The 21,162-nt window shown below is 38.1% G+C and overlaps 3 protein-coding genes and 1 non-coding gene across 6 annotated transcripts; 3 read left to right on the forward strand and 1 right to left on the reverse strand.

The window, feature by feature from the left end:
- Positions 1–331: 331 nt before the first annotated feature.
- LOC126582757 (serine/threonine protein phosphatase 2A 55 kDa regulatory subunit B beta isoform-like) lies at positions 332–7,505 on the forward strand. 2 transcript variants are annotated; one of them, XM_050246941.1, is made up of 14 exons: positions 332–735; positions 2,278–2,381; positions 2,484–2,582; positions 2,690–2,809; positions 3,459–3,668; positions 4,040–4,131; positions 4,502–4,620; positions 4,990–5,113; positions 5,406–5,529; positions 6,020–6,088; positions 6,181–6,272; positions 6,360–6,437; positions 6,532–6,602; positions 6,734–7,505. In XM_050246941.1, the coding sequence occupies exons 1-14, from the start codon at positions 621–623 to the stop codon at positions 6,868–6,870; spliced, it is 1,554 nt and encodes a 517-aa protein (XP_050102898.1). In that variant the 5' UTR covers positions 332–620; the 3' UTR covers positions 6,871–7,505. The 2 variants fall into 2 exon arrangements, with proteins under 2 accessions (XP_050102898.1, XP_050102899.1); XM_050246942.1 differs by having other exon boundaries at positions 3,459–3,665.
- Positions 7,506–7,707: 202 nt separating this feature from the next.
- Positions 7,708–9,987, forward strand: LOC126582758 (uncharacterized). Of its 2 annotated transcripts, none has more exons than XM_050246943.1 (3): positions 7,708–8,210; positions 8,909–9,097; positions 9,615–9,987. In XM_050246943.1, exons 2-3 carry the CDS (start codon positions 8,925–8,927, stop codon positions 9,799–9,801), a joined length of 360 nt encoding a protein of 119 aa, XP_050102900.1. In that variant the 5' UTR covers positions 7,708–8,210; positions 8,909–8,924; the 3' UTR covers positions 9,802–9,987. The 2 variants fall into 2 exon arrangements, with proteins under 2 accessions (XP_050102900.1, XP_050102901.1); XM_050246944.1 differs by having other exon boundaries at positions 8,915–9,097.
- Positions 9,988–15,995: 6,008 nt separating this feature from the next.
- Positions 15,996–17,137, forward strand: LOC126634178 (cytochrome c oxidase subunit 2). Its single transcript, XM_050304672.1, is given in 1 exon segment — positions 15,996–17,137. A coding segment is annotated over 1 exon segment (768 nt). The 5' UTR covers positions 15,996–16,010; the 3' UTR covers positions 16,779–17,137.
- Positions 17,138–20,853: 3,716 nt separating this feature from the next.
- On the reverse strand, positions 20,854–20,961 carry LOC126584014 (U6 spliceosomal RNA). Its single transcript, XR_007609937.1, has one exon. It is a non-coding gene; the product is annotated as a U6 spliceosomal RNA (small nuclear RNA).
- Positions 20,962–21,162: the final 201 nt, after the last annotated feature.

The following is a 21,162-nucleotide window of genomic DNA, read 5'->3' on the forward strand; positions in this document are numbered from 1 at the left end:
TTCACATTTTCCCCCAAATCCCTTATTTAATCTTAACCTCACCTGCCTAAAACACTGCACCTCCTCACCAACCAATCAGATCACACCACTCTCACTATCCTTCTGCTCCTAAGGTCCCACAACCCAACCAAGTTCTCTCAACCGTCCATCTGTCACTTTACCAGGTGATGTTATCACAAATTAGAGAAGCCCAAAATTGAGAGAGAACTTAACACAATAAGTAAAAAGTGTGTTTTTTTTTTTTTATTCTTATTTTTATTTTTTATGTCTCGGAAGCCAAAAGAAGGATTTGTCATATTTAATCTCTCCCAAAAATTAATTTTAAAATCCCAATTCTCTCCTTCTAGAGAGAGAGAGAGAGATAGAGAGAGAGAGCTTGTGTACTGGGGAGGTAGAAAGAGAGAGGCTTTTTGTTGTTATTGTGTTGAAATGGTTGAATTGGAAAATACCCAGAAACCATTGTGATTGTTTATTTCGTTTTTCGGATATGGGTTTTGCACTACTGTCTGTGATCTTGTAAACCGGGAAAGCGATCTTCGATGCGCTGATTGGATTGCTGGAAATTTTGGGGTTTGGGCTATTTGGGCCGCTGTTGATTCGATTCTGCTTGTGTTTGAGAAATGAACGGTGGCGATGAGGTCGTCGCAGCAGCTCCAGGGGGTCCTCCACCGCCTCTGGAGTGGAAATTCTCTCAGGTCTTCGGCGAGCGTACAGCCGGTGAAGAAGTTCAGGAAGGTATTTTGTTCGAAACTTTCACGACTCTTTTGGATCCAATCGATATTTTTGTTCAAGTGTTGCATTCATGGCTAGTTTTTGAGTTTTTGATCTGTTACGGATCATGGTCGTTGAGTAATTAGTGTTTCGGGATCTGGGTCGTCGAGTAATTAGTGTTTGATCGTGGGTTTTTGCTCTGATTTGGGGAAAGGAGTGAACTTTGAGTCTGAAACTGGTGGAGAGATGTGCATGTGAGTTTAGGTTGCATTTTTTATGTTATGGATTGATGAACAAACAGTGTGGAACTGAGCTTAGTCGAGTGAGTGGTGGTTTCGCTCTGCGATTTTAGTTAATGTTTCAATTGTTTGGTCGTGTAAATGGTTCTTTTAAGTTGTTAACACGCCGATTTTTGCGATATAGTTTTGCATTATTGTTGTTGTCCATTCCTTGTTTTGATTTTGGACTGTTCTGTGCCTGCTGGAAGCAGTAGGACTTAAATCAAACGCCAGTGGTTAGCTGTCTTTCCTATATCGGTTAAATAGTTGTACATGTCTGTCATGAATCTATATGTTATTAAGGAGAAAAATGTAACCACATTATAGTAATTTGTGTATTCACTGAATGTGCTCTAGATTTTTGTGTAGTTACTTACACGTTGGTTACATATGTGGTAAGAAAGTCAGTTACTCAGGTTGAGTTGCCACTAATTGGCTGGATTAGGTAATGGAAGAATTTGATTAGTGATGCAGTTGGAAATGAACGATTTGGAATATCTTCAGATCCAACAGTAATACTCATCGATCATAAGAAGAATTTGACATAGGCATTGGTTTATTTGCATGTTATACTAGTATGCCATGTCCCTACTCTAATTGTTGCAGTCAATACATTGTACCCTCACCATTTATTTTGCTAAAAATGTGCCAATCAAATTCTGGATTGTTAGATGTTAAAACCATTATTGTTGGAGAACACTGGAAAAACTTAATATGTTTACTAACTATGAACAAGAGTTTGAAGAAGTGCTTGTAAATGAGGATAGTGTTGTGATCAAAATGGATGATTGGATCCAAACTATGACCTTATAATACTTTATTTTTTCAACGGCTGAATAGATGCATTATGAATGTTGTAGCTGTAGTGGGATGAGAAGACGAATGGAAAACAGACCCTAAGGGTTTGGTTTTAATTGAGCTGAAGGATCAATGAGAAAAGAGTTATATGGGAAGATTATACGGTTGAGATGGGTAACAATTAATAAATTGTACATAGGCAATACAAAACAGATGGTAAGGGTAAGAATAGATTCATATAGCAGAGCCTAACTAGTTGAGGTTCATGGCTAGCACACAGCATTGACGTGGTCGGAATGGATTCTAGTGTCTATTTAGAAGGAGAATTGGCCTGTAAAGGTTTATAAGTGGGAGGAACCATGATAAGTGTAATTCTAGTGTTTGGCTTGTTCCCAGTTACATTACATATTAAACTTTATATTTTCTTTTTTTAATAGTAGGAGGACGACAATAAGATTTCTTACTTATCATTTTTTTTATTTGTTTGCAGTTGACATTATTTCTGCTATTGAATTTGATAAAAGTGGCGACCATCTTGCTACTGGTGACCGTGGGGGCCGGGTGGTTCTCTTTGAGAGAACAGATTTGAAAGATGTGTGTTTCTTCACTTGCAAGCCTTTTCTGTTCTTTCAATGTTTATATGCTATACTTTTTTTTCTGCAATTTTAACATGTATTTGAATGCTGTAATGTGTAGCATGGTGGCTCCAGAAGGGATTTGGAGAGGATGGATTATCCAACTAGCAGGCATCCTGAGTTCCGTTACAAAACAGAGTTTCAGAGCCATGAACCTGAGGTATTCTTTTCTTATCGGTTACAAATGCGTCACCACACCATCATATTTAATTTACCTCTACGTACTGAAATTGGTTGTATTTACACTGCACATATTATTTTTGTCAGTTCGACTATCTGAAGAGTTTGGAAATAGAGGAGAAAATAAACAAAATCAGATGGTGCCAAACAGCCAATGGTGCTTTGTTTCTTCTATCTACTAATGATAAAACGATTAAATTTTGGAAGGTATGAAAGCAACACTCTTGTAGCGGTTAATTTTTTTATTTTTATTATAATTGTGGGTGACAGCATGAGAGATTTTTTTATTTTTATTATAATTGTGGGCGACAGCATGAGAGAAACGGTGCCCAATTTGTTATTTGAACTAAAAAGCCCTGTGTGTCTGCTTACACGTTTATGGTATATTTTGTCATAATCTGAACGAGAATATATGCAGCTCTTTTACGTTTGAGGACCTTGAAAATTTGGACTGCCAGCTTATAGCTCTATATATTGTAGATGCAATTGTCTGGACCTTGAATAGATGCATGGTGTTAGGTAGCTTATGTACTATAGGTGTAGGTTTCTTACTCTTAGACTTGCTGAGAAAATTGAAACACTCGATTACTGAACAGCCTGTGCACGTAAGAGGAGGTCATATTCACCTTAGCTGTAGAGATAGTCACTTTGCAATGTAATGCTTTCAAAAGTGTATATGATTTGTTGATGTACTTCATATAACTGTGATCTGGTACATGTATATTCTTTTTTTTGGAGCTTGAAAATAAATGATGACAAATAACACATTTTATCCAAATATCTTCTCTACATAATTATTATCGTGCGCATCATATGCATTGATTTCTTTTGCTGTATTTGGTTGGGTGTTGAACAGGTCCAAGAAAAGAAGGTCAAGAAAATTTCAGAAATGAATGTGGATCCTTCAAAAGCTGTAGGAAATGGCAGTTTTGCTAGTTCAAGTAATTTGAGTAGCCCTAAAACGTATCTTGCAAATGGAGGATGCCCAGACAGATCATTCAGTTGTCTGAGCAATGACGTTTCATTTCCACCAGGAGGCATTCCCTTGTTACGATTGCCACAGGTGGTAGTACTCAACCCAATCATTTTCTTCTTGTATCTTATGTTAGCAATTTAGCACATTGTGTCATGCTGTTTCATTTAATCATTTAGTGTTATTGTCTGATATATAATAATACATACGCTATACGCTTTTATGTGCGTGTATGTATGAGTGAGTGTTGATTTTATTAAATGAGGTCAGAAGACTCAAATTGATCACATTAAGCTTATTATCCTTATACTCAGCTAGTTGGGATCTTTAAAACCTTCTCCTCATGGCACTTCAATGCCCACTGTGTCTATTTTTTACCCCTTTCTCCCCTTCTTTGGGTTCTTTAACATTTGGTTGTTTTCTGAGTTTCATCTCAAACTAACTTTTAAAACTTGATTGTGTAGGTAACTAGCCATGAGACTAGCCTAATCGCTAGATGTCGAAGAGTGTATGCCCATGCTCATGATTATCATATCAATTCAATTTCAAACAACAGGTGGCTCTATTTCTTTATTGAAATTGTATCTTCAGTTTTCGTCTGTGACATCATTAGTAGTACATATAGCTTTCTATGACTTTGGGGTTTATCAAGGCCTTATGACTCTATGAAACGTTTTAATCCTTACGCTTGTTTTAAACTTGCTAAAATGTATAGCCAGTTCATATTTTTTAGTTCACCATGCACAACATCATTCAATTCCTGCAGCTGGATTTCTTGTTTGTAATTGTCAATAGTTTTTCATTAAACTGTAAAAATTGATAAGAACCATAATCATTGGCTTTTCACATATCATAATTAAGATACTTTGCCTACTTTTGGAATCCTGCTATGAATGTTTGCCAACTCTCTCTTACATTTTTCCTAGTGATGGTGAAACTTTTATTTCGGCTGATGATCTGCGAATAAATCTTTGGAACTTGGAAATTAGCAATCAAAGTTTCAATATTGTTGATGTGAAGCCTGCAAACATGGAAGATTTAACCGGTAAGCTTCATTATATATTCATATTCCCAGTCATAGTCAAATATTCTTCCTCTGCTTTACATTTTAAGTTGTTAAAAGTTTCAGTGGAACTCGTTTGAAAAGTACTTTTCTGGTGCTTGGAGTTGGGTTGAAGTTCATAATATTCAAAATGTGTGTGGGGACACACCCGTGCATCTTCGTGCATCTAGCTAAGGGATTTTTGAAGATTCAAATTTTAATTTAGCCTTGCAATTTTGACTCTGTATAAATAGAACAAAATATAAAGGACAGTTTTAATTTCTTCTTGTGTTACTGTTGTGGCCCTTGATTATTGGCTAGGTGTTCAAAAATACTCGCATGACTCTGAGTGCCCATTTTGTATTATTGCAGAGGTGATAACATCAGCAGAGTTCCACCCTACCCATTGTAATACGTTAGCCTACAGCAGTTCCAAAGGCTCCATTCGACTCATTGATTTGCGCCAATCTGCTTTGTGTGATTCTCATGCTAAATTGTAAGCATTTTCCTTTCTATTCTATTGTTGTCATCTTGGATTCCACCTACAATGAAAACTAAAGGGGGACAAAAGACTAAAGGTGTTAAGTGCAAACTGGAGAGATGAATGATATGTTTTGATCACCTTTTTGTGCAGTTCATTATTAAAAAAGGGAGGGAAATACTATTCTCTTCAATGCTGAGTTTGTTGTCAATACGTTGGTTAAAATAGCATCACTTATGATGCATAATTTTTTGTTGTTTTTCTTTATAAAATACATTATTTCTTATTAAACTTATCTTGCGTGCAGATTTGAGGAACCAGAGGTGCCTGGTGCTAGATCATTTTTCACAGAGATTATTGCTTCAATATCGGATATTAAGTTTGGAAAGGAAGGAAGATATATACTTAGCCGTGATTACATGACTCTTAAGGTTTGTTATTTTTTGGTTGGTTTTTCACTTGCCTTATCTCATCATAAAAACTCTGTAATGATATTATGTTTGGATATTAGACGTCCTGAATGCAACATATAGTGTGGCAAAATGATGTATTATATGTAGACATTAGGTGTTGTAAAGCTACATATGGTCTCAGCCTTCTATTTCCTTGACAAGTGTACGGAACTCTCTTGATTTATGAGACTATGATTGAATTATTTCCCTGTAGATGCTTTTGGATGTTGAAATTAGATGTCCAAAGCATGTCTTAAACTGGGGTTCCTTAATTATTTGAGGAGAGTAGCGCTTTTGGATAGTTTCAATTACTACTTCAGCATTATATCTGATGACGAAGTTGCATAGAGATTTTTCTGTCAAATTGTAGCTGCTTAAACTAAAAAGTCTCGCTCTCCCATATTGTGATGTGAAGTTGAGATCTTTATCTCCCTGCTTTCTTATCTGAACTGGTTCACGTGTTTTTCAGTTATGGGACATCAATATGGATTCAGGTCCAGTCCAAACCTTCCAGGTTCATGAATATTTAAGACCTAAGGTGAGATTCTTGTCATCAGACGAAAGATGAACATGTAATTTGTGCCTAGTTTAATGGGCTTAAGCCTGATTATCTTGTTTAAATGTATCCAGCTGTGTGATTTATATGAGAACGACTCTATCTTCGATAAATTTGAGTGTTGTCTGAGTGGTGATGGATCGCGGGTGGCAACTGGCTCTTACAGGTCTGTTTTGGCATCTTGTATCTGTTTCCTGTCATTTTTATAAAAAATATTTGGGCTTATGTTAATATGTTATTAATATGATCTCAGCAATCTATTCCGTGTATTTGGTTCTGCCACTGGTAGTACTGAGACAACAACCTTGGAAGCCAGCAAAAATCCAATGAGGTAAGTTTAACTCAAAACACATCAGGAAGCTTGACTGGGAGTTTTTTTTATGGATAAGGTTGATGATTATATAATGTATTTTCTGCTGTTTTAGGCGACAAGTTCAGACTCCTTCTAGGCCTTCCAGGTCCCTGAGTAGTAGTATAACACGAGTTGTCAGGCGTGGTAAGTGCTTTCTCTTAGCCATTTTACCATTGACTTGATGTGCTGAACATTCTTTGGCTTGTTGGCCTTTCTGTTTTTGGTAATTTACTTGAAAGAATATTATTTGTCTACCACGACAAAATCTACTACAGGAGCAGAAAGCCCCGGGGTTGATGCAAACGGAAATTGTTATGATTTCACAACAAAGTTGCTGCACTTGGCATGGCATCCTAATGAGAACTCAATAGCCTGTGCTGCTGCTAACAGCTTGTACATGTACTATGCATAAACATGGTCCAAGAAGAAACGTACTTTCTTGGCTAGCTATTTTGGGTTGCTGCTGGAGAAGGTTTCCATCGCTTTCCCACCAACCAGTCAATTGGAGGCCACATTAATTCTGACACTTCAAGGTGCCCCTTGAACCTTTTGCATACGGTTTCATTCTCAAGGTCGGTAAGTGGCTGTCACAGAATTCACAAGGAAGAACCAACTTGATTTTGTTCCTCCGGTGAGCAGCATCTCCGTTTTCTTCCCCCTCCCAACCCCGTTTTCCTTTTTTAACATTTCTTATCTTTTTCTCCTGCATTTTCTTTAAATGAGAAGATGCGCGGGGGGTTATGTCTGGAAATTTGTGTTGGGTTGAAGTGGAGAAGAAAATGAGATTGTAGCAGCTCTCCTACAACAAATCTAAAAAGGATGTTCAATATTTGCCATTAGGTTTTAATTCTTACTGAAACAATCATGGTGGGATTAGAGGTGTTGAAACTTGTAGTTCATTTTTTTATTGATTCTTTGTCATGCTTGAAATTTCATTAAGAATGTTTATTGTTTTTGTTGTAGCTTTCAAACTTTCTGTAAACTAAAGCAAAGCAAATAATTGCTGTAGCCTTCTCTTTGGAAATGCATGAGCCTCGTTGCTGTTTATTTTTCCCTTTTCGTTGTACGTTATTCGGCTCTAAAAGATTTCGCCGGAAGTGATTTCTTCGTATTCCCGTCGTGCTTGAAGTGAAAATTAACTAGCTTCCCTTCCATTAGAGACAAGGCCTCAAACTCTTCAGTTTTGATATACGACGCAAATGAGCTCGTTACCATGCATCGTTCTATTTGTTTTTCTTGAATGACAAGCCTCCTGCGTACGGCAAGTGGTACCGAAGCCAAAGTGTCCGTAGCGGAGGGAGAAGAGTGTCACTGACTCGGATCGTTTCCCATCGAATAAAAATGACTTGTAATAACCTCATAAACGTTCCTTTCTATTTCTCTTGTTACGCGACTAATCACTCGTAAATGTTAGTTTCTGAGTTGGGTGCAAAACTCAACCCATTTGTCAAGTTATAATTAATAATTAAAGAAAAGGGAAAAGGATGGGATAAGTTCGCCACTCTCCTCTTATTTTTTTTTGTCGAAATCCACTCTCCCCATATTGACTGAGTAAAAAGTTTACATTTTAATTGCAAAGAAAAATAGAAAAAATTTTCTTTTCTTTCTACCACGTGTTCTATTGCCCAAAGGGTAAAGAAAATAATCTCGAATTACACTAGAGTATAAATTTTGAAATAGTAGCCAAGTGATAAGCTTCTTCTCTGGCGTTTAGGGCTTCTGTTTCACTCCAAATCTCAAAAACATTTCAAGGTGTTTTAACAGTTTTCTCTCTCAATATATGCACGTTAATTTTCCGATTAGTAATTCTAATTTGAATTAACTTAAATTTTCTACGTTGGATGTTCAATGCGGACTGTGTTGTTTTCTTGTGTAAAAATCTAGGTTCAATTCCTGTGCTTTAACAATATTTATATTTATATAATTAAACATACTCCTTTTTTTATATAATTAATTTAGCTGAGCTCTGACTGCTGAACTGGGTTTTTACTCACTGTTGATATGGTGTTATTGACTAAATTTATTATATTAGATATGTTGAGATCACTAATGTTGATGATCATTCAACCATGTATCGTTTCGCTTAAAATCTTAACAAAGTAATCGTAATGATCGATCCTACAATTTGATTTGAAACTTGGAGTACAAGATTGAGTACTTGTACAAGTTTGTCTGATTGATGCAGAAGCTGTCCAGATTTCATTTTCGTTCTGTTACATTGGATTTGCGCGCATTGTCCTCAACGACTTGATGTGGACAAGCATGAACACCTCAAGAATTTGATTGTCCTAGTTCAAGTATTTTTGTTTGGTGTGGGTGGGAGATCATGATCAAAGGATTTGGATATTTTTGGACTGCAATATTAATCAAAGTTTCTCCTTTTTGTCTTGCATTGTCACGATGTTGTTGAGTACATTTTTCTGTTGTTTGAATTAATGCGCCGTTTTTAGTTTCAGGTTCGTATCCATGGCATCAAAGTTTCCACCAAAGCTGGTTCAGGCGTCGAACTTTTTAGTCAAGAATGGACGTACTTATTACAAGCAGATGGTAGAGCAGAACAAGCACCATGTCCAGGAGCCCCCCACCATTGAGAAGTGCCAAACATTAGCAAAACAACTGTTCTATACTCGTCTTGCCAGGTTTTGCCCTTGTTCCTTTTTTATCTTTCTAAATCAGTGCAAATTTCTTGTACCGACAAGTCAGCTGTTAGTAGTACTAGTACCACCTTCCTTGTGATCTTGGATAGGATTCAGGAACGCGCGCTGAATTCAATCTTGCACTAATTTTTCTAAAATTGTCGGATTATGATTTTGAGTCACTATGTGTTTTCTTTTGGTACGAAATGTGGCTAACTAAGAAACATTTGGCTAAAACAGGCATCCTCAAATCGATAAACGATAACTGCAGGACAATGACTCTGTGTGTTAGAAGATGTTGCATCATATCTTCGCTGAAAATCCAACATCAATATATATCTTGATAATAAACAGTTGAGTTTATCTTCTGTTCAATAGACCAGAGATTTTGTTGCATTTTCCATCATCGTAATTACTGGATCACATTGAACTTGTTGGCACATAGATGCTAGAAAATGCACGAAAACGTGATTTGTTTAAACAATTGCGTAACTTTCTCCTCCTAATTTTTTCTCTGCAGTATTCCAGTTCGTTATGAAGCATTCTGGCAGGAAGTTGGCTATCTCAAGAATGCAATAAAAAGCAAGGAGCAGATGAACGTGGAGAATGCTGGCCTTGTTGCGCTCTTTGGAGTTGAATGCTTTGCCTGGTTCTGCGGCGGTGAGATCATAGGAAGGGGCTTTACATTCACCGGCTACTATGTTTGAGAGGGTGGCGCCGCCTTAGGAGTAATCTTTCAGCTTAGTTCTTGGTAATTTTTACATGCAAGTGACCTGGAGTGGCGATTTTGATTTTGCATGAAAAATTTTGTTTTCTGAAATCTTTTACGTTTGAGCTGGAAGGCCAGCAAAACATGGCTTACAAAATAATTCAATGTGATTTTGTTCTGCTTATGAGTTGAATCTGTTCACACAGATGGAATCAGATCTATCTTCTGATATCTGGTTGTCGATTTTTCTTGAAATTAATTATTCAAGTGTACAAATCAGTTTATATTTGGTTTAATTTCCAAATGCAATCTGTCATTGACTAAGTTGGATGAACTCAACTCAAGGAATCGAATCGAGAAGATGCATACTTAACTTGAAAATATATTAATATTTGGAGATGAATAAGAACCTCCAGTTTTATATGATCTGGCTCTTAAACAAATCAAATGCAATGTGGGGTGGGGCGGTGTTCTATGGAGAATCAAAACCAAAACATGTTTTATTGGAGAAAAGAACGTCATTGTCTTACTTTTTATAAAATACGTCGTATCGCCAATTCTATATCATTATATATGTGCAGTAGCGAAGTTAGGAATTATTGATAGGAGGGACGAAATTTAAAGGGGTAAAAGATTCCAAAAAAATGTAGACAACTAATACGTTTAGATAGTAGATAATATTAATGTTGTTCATAATTCATCAATACAAAGATATCTTCATTCTTAATCATGTTCTTTATCGTGTGCCCACGCATCCAACGAAGACTTGGACGGAGACTCTAAGAAAAGAAATGGAGTACTTGGAGCTAATGGAAGATTTGGCACAAAACCAAACACAGTGACGTTCTACAACTCATACAAATGATCCCACTTACTAGGTTTTGTTGTTGTTGTCATTGTTGTAGTTGTTGTAAACAAGTTAGAATTGTTGCCGGCGAGGTAATGTCTATTGCCCATCTTATGATCCTATAGTTTAATCTCTTGCATAACATGCTAACTGTAGACTAATTGCTACCAGGAAAGCAGAAATAATCTCCTCTTTTTTTTTGTGTGTGTGTGTGAATTTGGCGACTTTGGTTTCTGTCATGACTCCAGAATATGATCGATCGTCTTGATAACAATTCCTCTATTACCATCTTTATAACTAATTGCTATGCAGGTACTGTGCTGCAATGCACGGTTGGAGCATTTCACATGCGCCGGAGGGATTAGTCTTTAGTTGGGCCTGGGAAGCCTTTGGGATACCCTTGACTTAGCCAAAAGACACAATAAAAAAATAAAAAATAAATTGCTATGCAGGCTATCACTATTTATCACCATTCATTCCGCACATGTATTGTTTCTGCTGCACTCATGGATTGTGCGGAACATGTTAATCGAAATTAGAAGACAAAGCTAATAACCATTTGACCTGTGGTTAATCTTTACAGGAGCAAAAAACGGCTATAGAACAATTTAATGCAGAATAGGAGGCCTTCTACACAGAAGCCATTGAGGCAGTGCAGCAGTGCTAACAACAGGCAACCTTCATTTTAACTAAGTTGTAGTTTTATGTAGGTGTTCTTGGAACCAGATTATCCAATTTCTCCAATAGCAACAAACTGGAAAAGATACCGTGAACTATGGTCTTTAGAATGGGCAACCCCGGTAAATTGCTCGTTATTATTATTTTTATATTATTTTATTTAAGAGACAATATATTAGATGTTATTTTGAGAATAATAGTGGGTGGGAAAATAACATTTCTATTGCAGTCATATTAGGTTAGGAATGTGATTGTGTAAATTCTAGTGTATCTAGGGATATCTTGAAATATTCCCTAGGGTTAGATATTATCCTATTAGAGTTGTAATCCTATTAGAGTAAGGATTTAACTTATCTTACTACTATAAATAAAGGCACAATGGGTGATATAACACACCTCAGAATTACATATCTCTCATCTTTCCCTTGCCGCTGGCCTTCTCACTCTAGTCCCAAATACAGTTTAGTAAATTAGGCATATAACACGTTATCAACATGCTCTTGCCAAAAACTAAGAAACTGAAGGATTGTGGAGAAGGCTCTTCTACACAATCAAAGGCTTAATCATTTTCTACCAATCAGGTTCCTTTAAAATAAATTAAGATATTTGAAACGACCTTGAAGCATGAAAACATTCCCTATGATGCATGAACCCCCTATATTTATCTTTTCCTTTCATATATATATATATATTGCATATTTGTTCATATATTTTGTCAATATATATATTTGCTCATGCAATATGCAATTATGCTATGTGGAATTTGTGAGTCAAAGCATCGAAATTAATTTAGAAGTAATTAGGATTTTTAACCTTAGAATTTGAAAAAAAAATTGGGATTTTTCGCGGTTGTGCTGCGGCTTGACGCCACACCTCCAAGCCGACATGATTGGCCTGCAGCCACGCCATTACTAGGACGGCGTCGTTTCAATGTCATGGACCACTTCGCAACAACCAAGTGGGCTTGCTACCCTTGCACAGACAACCAGGCTTCGACTTGGGTTGGGTTTTACGCAGGCCTAAAGCCCCGAGCCCACCAGCAGGCCTGCATCCTTGCTGGGCCGTCCCTTGCAGCTTGGCCTAACCTGCCAGCAAGCCTTGTGCTTGCTAGGTTTTGTCCTAGCTTCGGCCCTCATTCAGCAAGCCTCAGCTTGCTGGGCTTCGCCACCTATCACGGCCCACGACCACCAAAGCCAGCCCAGATGGCTGGGCTTGTTTCCCACGACCCAAAATCGAAACCAGCTCGCAGCTGGGTTTCGCGCGCACACCCTTGGCCTGCACATGTACTGGGTCCGTGTCCCCCTGCGGCATTTTGGCCCAAAACCAGCAGCTTGGGTTGCTGGGTTTTTTCCCAGAACCGACCCTTAGCTTGCAATCATGATTGGGCTGCCTTTGCAGCTAACCCATGGCCCATTAAACCCTTTTAGGGCCTGGCCCTTTCCCTTTTTAGTCCCAAATATAGTTCAGTAAATTAGGCTTACAATAATTTTAATTTTTTTTTTACTTTTTATAGTGGGTGAAATTATTATGTATGTGGGAAAATAGGACAATGGGTGGATCTTGCAACTCTCTTACCCAATTTGATTCCTTTTTCTCCATTATGACTTATATAACAAAATACATGAACACCAAAATTTATTTAAACTATGGAGACAAAGAGGGTTTGAACTCGTAAATTTGTCACTTGCAAAAGAAAAAACCCAAAATTCAATCCAACCAATTTGCCCAACCCATGATTTGGTCACGAGTTCAGTTCAAACCCGATTGAATGAAAGTTCAAATCCTCAGGAGTGAAAGAGAGTGAGAGAGAGTGAGAGTGGCTTGAAGCAAGCCACGTATCATCAGAAGTGAGAGAGCATGAGAGCGGCTTAAAGAATACCACGAGTTCTAACTGCACACTCAGCAATCAACACCCATAGCCAAACGCTTTTCAATAACTCATATTAGGCACTCCCGCAGCATCAACTGGTACAAGGAAGAGGCACGATAGAGAAGATCAATCCATCTCAATCTACAAAAAGCATTTCCTTGGGAGAAAGACCACTCGCTCGAAGAAGACTCTTTTAGAGCCTGATACAAGCTCGATTCGGCAACAAGAGTCGGTTATGGTGGTCGGCTTTCTCGTTCTTGATGAGGTAGGCTTTATAGCGGACCTGCGGGAGGATATTAAATAGATAGTTGCGCTTTCCTTCACTTATAAATTCTACGCCCATTCACTCGTGATTGTCTCCAGCGATTCACCTATTCCAGAGCAGTCTGGTGATTAGCCTATCCCGCACTACTCGAAACCTTCGTAAACTCATTGTCGGGTTCTATCGTAGTGGAAGTTGCTGTGAGGAGATCCTTGTGCCAATGAAGATTGCTTCCGGAAATAATAAATAAAAAAACCATTGCTTTCTTTCGGATAGGCGGAAGGATCTATGTCCATCCCCAACTTCCTTTCAATCCACATCGGCAAATTTAGGCTTTCTCTACTGGGAGTCCTCAAAGGAGGAATGGGCATACGCTGGTTCGATAAGCCAAGGAAAAACAACCAAATGAATCTACCGGTGTTAAGCATCTAACTGGCATCTTTTTCTAAAGGCTATAAAGACTTTAAAATGAATACCATTGTTCTTTCTTCGTTAGCAAAAGACGGGACTCCCTTGACAAAGATAGGTGATAAAGTGCTAAGATAAGACGTCAACCACAGGGTTGTTGCGGTTCTAGCTCCCGGCCGATATGGGCTCCCAGAAATTGTTGTCGTTTCAGCCCGTTTCGGTTGAGCGAAGGAACTTCCTAGCTCCGCGCGACTAGTTGATTAGGCTTCCTCTAGAAACAAGTAAACTCGCTCTATGACTACCCAAGAATCCTGTTTTCATTCTTTTTTTGGCACATCCAGACGTTGGAACAAGGCTTAAAAGCGGCATACGCGGGGGTTACCCCATTTGCATTTGCACACCTCCTCCTGAATGAGTTGAGATATCTCTTTTCTTTCAAATGTGTCTACCAATGGTTGGGGACTGGGAGTGGTTTATACTTCATTACAATCATAACCGGGCCAAAGCCAATACACACGAACATCGACGAGCTAAGTGCTAATCTGTGTAACAACGGGTATAGTCGTCGGGTAAGAAAAACTGCCTTATTTGCCAGGGTTGTAGTTCTGACTTTTAGCCGTTGAGCGAGTTTAGCTATCTAAGGTATCCATTGATTTGCTTACTACGGTATCAACAACTGGAATGACAGCCGCTGAGGGCTCGGTTAAGAAGTAGAGTGATCAATATCAGATGTACTTGTTTTGGCTTTTAATTAATTTTTTAAATTCATGGGAAAACGTATTCATATTGCTTTATATTGGGCCATAGCTAGCAACTCACCGTACCAAGCGCGTTCACCCCGGAAGGATACCCTTTGTCTATGTCAGCCAAACCAGATGGGACGAGACTAGTCCGGTCAAGAGATAGAAGATGATCATCTAGCTATAGCTCTTATTATCTTAGTTGCTTTTTAGTCTTCACATGAAAGGTGCTATTAACTAGAAATAAGATCAGTACAAGCAAGACTTTCATTTTCCTATTGTTATCCCAAGAGCACATTCTATTTGAGAATAGTTAGTAAGACTAATTCGAGTAAGCAAGTCCAGTGCTATCGGTTACAAGTGCCTCTTTCGCCGTCACCCATGGTACCAGTTCATATTTGGTTACCCGAAGCTCATATAGAGAATAGAACTTGAACGAGGCCTTCCCGACTTTACCGTCTCAAGCAAGCCTGAACGACCTTACTGTCTCAACCCTGACTGACGACTAGCTTTACTTGATAGAGTTGCCTTCCATGCCCGGTTAAGTTCTCCCTTAGGGGAAAAAACCTTTCCTTGCCTTACCGGACAGTAAGAATTTAATTGCCTTGAAAACAAAACAGAGTACTACTTTGGATACGCTATGATTCGCATCTCTCATTAAACTTTTATAATACAATCTATGTCCTACTCTTTTAGTTTTAGCTTTCTTCATTGAGTAAAAGGAAATTAGCCTTTCAAACAGAAGGCATATGATAGCTCATTCCCGGACTTATTTATATCGTAAGAGAGAGAGAGAACCTCCTATACCCAAAGACTCCCATGCTTTCCGTTGGTCAACAACCAATCATAACTCACTATAATTCTTCACTACTCGTACAGGAAGGTAAGAAAAACTTGCTTTTCTGGAAGGAATCAAAATGACGTAAATCCCAATTTTATGACCCAGGAACAGATTTTGCTATTACAAGTAGAAATAGAATTACAACTCGAAAAGGAAAAGCAACTAGAAAAGGAAAAGCTATTAAAACTAGAAAAGCTAGTAAAATTACAACTAGAAAAGGAATTAAAAGTAGAAATAGAATTACAAGTAGAAAAGGAAAAGCTATTAAAATCGCTTGAGTCGCTGCCTTGTGAAAGAAAACATCATATGTAAGTAAGTAGCATCTCGAATAGAAATATCCCTTCCAAATATCTAATATAAAGTTAGATTTCTATTCAAAAATAATAAATAGAAATTGCGTAGCGTAAGAGAAGAAAATGCCCAAAAGTCCCATGTTTTTCTTGGTTGGAAAAGCCCAACCGGTGACTTCCGTCTTCCTGAATTGGGAGAGCAAGAACAAGTCTCTCTTCTTTTTTTTGGGGGGGGGGGGGGGCGGAGCAGTTAAAGAATGAACCAACCCAAATGATTGTTCTAGAATGGCTATTCCTCATAATTGTTCCTTGTGATGCAGCGGAACCATGGCAATTAGGATTTCAAGACGCAGCAACACCTATGATGCAAGGAATAATGGACTTACATCACGATATCTTTTTCTTCCTCATTCTGATTTTGGTTTTCGTATCACGGATCTTGGTTCGCGCTTTATGGCATTTCCACTATAAAAAAAATCCAATCCCACAAATGATTGTTCATGGAACTACTATCGAGATTCTTCGAACCATATTTCCTAGTGTCATCCTGATGTTCATTGCTATACCATCATTTGCTCTGTTATACTCAATGGACGAGGTAGTAGTAGATCCAGCCATTACTATCAAAGCTATTGGACATCAATGGTATTGGACTTACGAGTATTCAGACTATAACAGTTCCGATGAACAGTCACTCACTTTTGACAGTTATACGATTCCAGAAGATGATATAGAATTGGGTCAATCACGTTTATTAGAAGTGGACAATAGAGTGGTTGTACTGGACAAAACTCATATACGTATTATTGTAACACCTGCTGATGTACCTCATAGTTGGGCTGTACCTTCGTCAGGTGTCAAATGTGATGCTGTACCTGGTCGTTTAAATTAGATCTCTATTTCGGTACAGCGAGAGGGAGTTTACTATGGTCAGTGCAGTAATCATGCCTTTACGCCTATCGTCGTAGAAGCTATTCCTAGGAAAGATTATGGTTCTCGGGTATCCAATCAAGTAATCCCCCAAACCGGGGAAGCTTAAGCGTAAATGAAAGAGTAGGGTGAAGGATAAGGGGGGGAAGCCACTAAATTGAAGGCTTCGCTCGCTCGCTCTAACGTTCGTTTAGTAAACAGCGAGTGGAGTGCATAAGCCCCTTTAGAGATAAGGGCGAGTACTACACGAGCTCGTAAGTAAAGTACGGAACGAGCCTTGTCTACGAAGCAGAGCGGCCTCGTCTTGCTTGCTTCTGGCGAAGCTTCTAGCACTAGATAATAGGCATTCTAGTATGGCAGGAATACTACTTTATAGGCCGACCACTACATAGGAGCGATATCGAAGCCAAGCCGTATAAAGGCGAGCAGCCCTTATAGCAATAGCAAACGGCCTACTTATAGCCCTCTTTTTTCCCCTTTTTTTGGGGACTTCAACGGGCCTTACAAGCTCATAAAATGTAAATTCTTCACGTTTTCCTCAGACATTGGGAATTAATTCTATTACTTGATTGACATTGAAAGTTATGTGTACCACACCGAACAAGCAATATGCCGATATGCTTGATGTACCAGCCAAGAAGCCAGTTCGACCGTATACAGTATAAGGGATTCGCCTTTGCCTCAGACAGAAGAACAACGGATTGAATAGGACAGGACAACCGGGAAGGGAAGCCTGACATAGTAGATATTGATTTGAACAAAGGAACTGAAACCGGTACCAGAAACCAAACAAGAGATGGAATTTTAAATGGAACAGATGACCGACCTAAAATAAGACGAAAATAAAATTCCTAATTCCATTCTCTAAGACGAACTAAAGGAATGTCTCTAAGCAGCCAAGGCCAAGAGCAAGCAGGAGTAGTCCTATCTGCCTAGAAGGATTCGATAAAGAGAATGTGATTGGGCAGGAGATCAATAAACACAGAAAGCGAAGAGCAAAAGGAGCAGAAGGCACTCAGTTGTTTATGTGAAATCAAGGAACAGCAGGTTACACTTTTACACTTTCCCGAAGAGAGCTCAAAGCAATAAGATGAAAGATGGGATGAGATGCTAACCTTAGCGCAGAAGAAAAATCATTGAGCCTTAGGCCATTACCGAGCAGCAATGGAGGATCATAACACTTGAGAGATGATCCCTACTTGAAAAGGCGGAGACAATACCTCTTGTTGTGACAACTCGAGTTTCAAAAGCCCATTTATCAATCACATTTTCAAGCACACCAGTCAAAGAGCCATCGGACCCATGAAAGTCCCCTTTTTTTACTAATATACACGGGCTTCTGATTGGATTTTTTAATCAACCAAAACCTGCAACAGAGTCCTTAATTTCTACCACTTACAAGTTGAGAGATGTTCCATTGCCAATGGCAGAAGAAAGATGCAAATTGGAAGGACTTGGACAAGATATTCTTCACTTGGACAGGAGATACAGCGCGCTTAGCGTCGGAAAGATCCCTGTACATGGGTGTGCTATAAAACTAGGAAAAGAACATAACTAAATGGATCAATTCCTTTGACTGGTCGTTTCGAGCTTCCAGTTCTTCTGGATTGCTAACGTGGTTCGATGACGCCGACGAAGGGAACCAGCGGAAAGGCTCTCAAAGGCAGGCGCGTAGCATAGGCAGACTCATAGGATAAGGTTGTGCATGTGAATCCGTAACAACGCTACCATGGACAATATCATTGTCCGTCGATCATCGCCTTTTGCCACGTGGAGGTTTACTCTGCGCCTCTCGCAACCTCGCCTCTAGCTCCAAAATTCTTTGGCAAGTTCAGAAGAACCAGATTGGTGGTTTCCTCTATCTCAGTGGCGATACCTAACGACCGAAGGTACGGTTGCAATTTCTTATGCTTGTGTGGCTTCGCCACTGTATACATTGTAAGAAATATTCTGAAATCATAAGAGCAACAATAAGACATTAGGATCGCGAATACAATAACGAAATCGACATGAAAAGGAAATACACTTATTTGTAGAATTTGGAGACATGGTTATGAGGATGAAGCCATTGATGAACTCTAGGTTGTCTTCTCCTTCCAATACTCCAAAATATCCCACTACTATATGAATAGGTTTTTAGTATTATGAGGAATTCAACATATGGAAGTAGGGACTTAACCTAGTATTTATATACCATTAGGGTTCCTTATTAGCCGGCCTATTAACAGCTAAAAAGGTCAACCCTATCACCTTAATTGAGTCCTATCATGATACAATATCTTTGTATTTGAACCTCTAGATGATTTTCTTAGATTAGCTGCAATGATTTAAGACTCCACAATTCTTACCTAATTAGAACTCTTAATTTACTCGAATTGCACATCATTGAATAATCAAGTGATTTGTTCCTCAAGTAAACCAATTGTCACAAGTTGCCATTCACAAAACTTTACGTTCTCCCACTTGAATGTCAATGTAATGTCCTGATAAGAACTCGTGGTGATCACTGAGTCTTCATGAGTTTGCAACCAATCTTTCCTAGCAACTTGTCACTTTTGAATCAAGTGCAGAACAAAAGAAAACAAGGCACACATTGGACAGTTCCTTGCACTCCATGATTACATGCCCACTTAACTCAAAACACTATGTTACTAACAAAGTCATGATATTAAGAGCTAATAGTCAAAACATTAGCTCACAATAGTCGAACTAAAAATATGCAAATATATTTCAGTACAAAAGTAGTTCACAAAAGAACTCAACAATGTTGGTAACAAAATCCAACTTTTTTGTCAATTTAGAATATATTAAGAGAACAAGTAAAAAAAAAATGACATATTGTTTACAAAATCAGGGCCTCTTATTAAAACATATGAATAAAATTTAAACAGAATTTACTCTTAATGTATCAGCCACTAACACTTCAAATTTTTTAACACAAAAGGTAATCTCTTACTCCCACTGATTAACAGAGACAAAATTATATAGATAAATTTTTATTACTCCCACTGATTAAGAGAGTAAAACAAAACTTTTTAAATGTCTACAAAACGAAACAGATACCTTTCAAATACCTCCATTAGTAAAACATTAGTCATGGGATCTAGAACATAAAATTTGTGAGCTCAACATCTTTATTCTAGATATTTGTAGGGAAGTGACTCTTGTGACTGAAAAATTATACAAAATCATTTCGTCAATTTTGTTTATCTAACATTTGACAGAAATAGAAAACTTTAACTAAATGTTTTCTAATGCATCAAAAGCATATAATTCTATAATCATCTTTGGACAGAACCTAATTATATTAGGTTTGCATAGCTAAAACATAAAATACAAGGGCAAACGTATATAACTTCAACACTTTTGAGCATATGAAGTATATACCATCTTATCAATTCCATGCTTCACTATACATTGATTTATAGTTGTACTGAATAAGAAAACACTTTTGAGCAGATTAATTATCCATCAATAACATATAAATCACAAGTCTAATTTATTGAACAACATACAAGAATTAATAAGCAAAACACTTTTGAGCAAAATATACTCATTAACCCTTCTTGAATTTCCTACAAGATTTGTTGCATATATAACAAATAAAATATAAGCAAGTATAATAATGTATGTTTTATCTACCAAAACTATAACCATTAAAAGCATGTAAAATTGATGGGTGTGAAGCCCATAATACATTATTTCTCCCACTTGCGCAAACACTCAAAATTGCAAGATTAAACATTAGAGAAAGTGGTTTTCATATAACAAAATATATGCTAGTTGAATAAATAAAGAGAGTGTACACAATCCATTATATAACATAACATGGCAAATTTTTACAAAGTTTGGAGTTAGAAAAAGCTATAAAAATTGTAATCAAATAGTACACGTTGCAAGGTATGCAAAACTCCATCAGTATTTCCCAAGCTCTACCAAAATTTCAGATTTAATCATAATTTAAATAAAACCAATTTACAATCTTTAATATGCTCAAAACACGAAAATTTCTTAAATAAATTGAAGGTTCATTGTCACATCCCAGCTCGAGCCCCCACGACATCCCGGACTCGACTCCACCGTAGCACGATATTGTCCACTTTAGGCCCAGACCACGCCCTCACGGTTTTGTTTATGGGAACTCACACGAGAACTTCCCAGTGGGTCACCCATCATGGGATTGCACGATTTTGGACCATTTCTCGATTTATGTGTGTCATCCTTGCGCAGGGGTCATACTAATCTTCTCTGTATTGTTCCAATTTTATTGGATGTCTTCTCATATCCCAGTCCGGGCCCCCACCACATCCCAGGCTTGACTCTGCCGTAGCATGATATTGTCCGCTTTGGGCCATGACTACGCCCTTACAGTTTTGTTTCTGGGAACTCACACGAGAACTTCCCAATGGGTCACCTAACCTGGGAATGCTCTCGCCCGAACTTGCTTAACTTCATAGTTCTGATGGAACCCGAAGCCAATGAGCTCTCAAAAG

Source organism: Malus sylvestris, chromosome 9 (genome assembly GCF_916048215.2).
Source record: "Malus sylvestris chromosome 9, drMalSylv7.2, whole genome shotgun sequence".
In the NCBI taxonomy this organism is placed as follows: domain Eukaryota; kingdom Viridiplantae; phylum Streptophyta; class Magnoliopsida; order Rosales; family Rosaceae; genus Malus; species Malus sylvestris.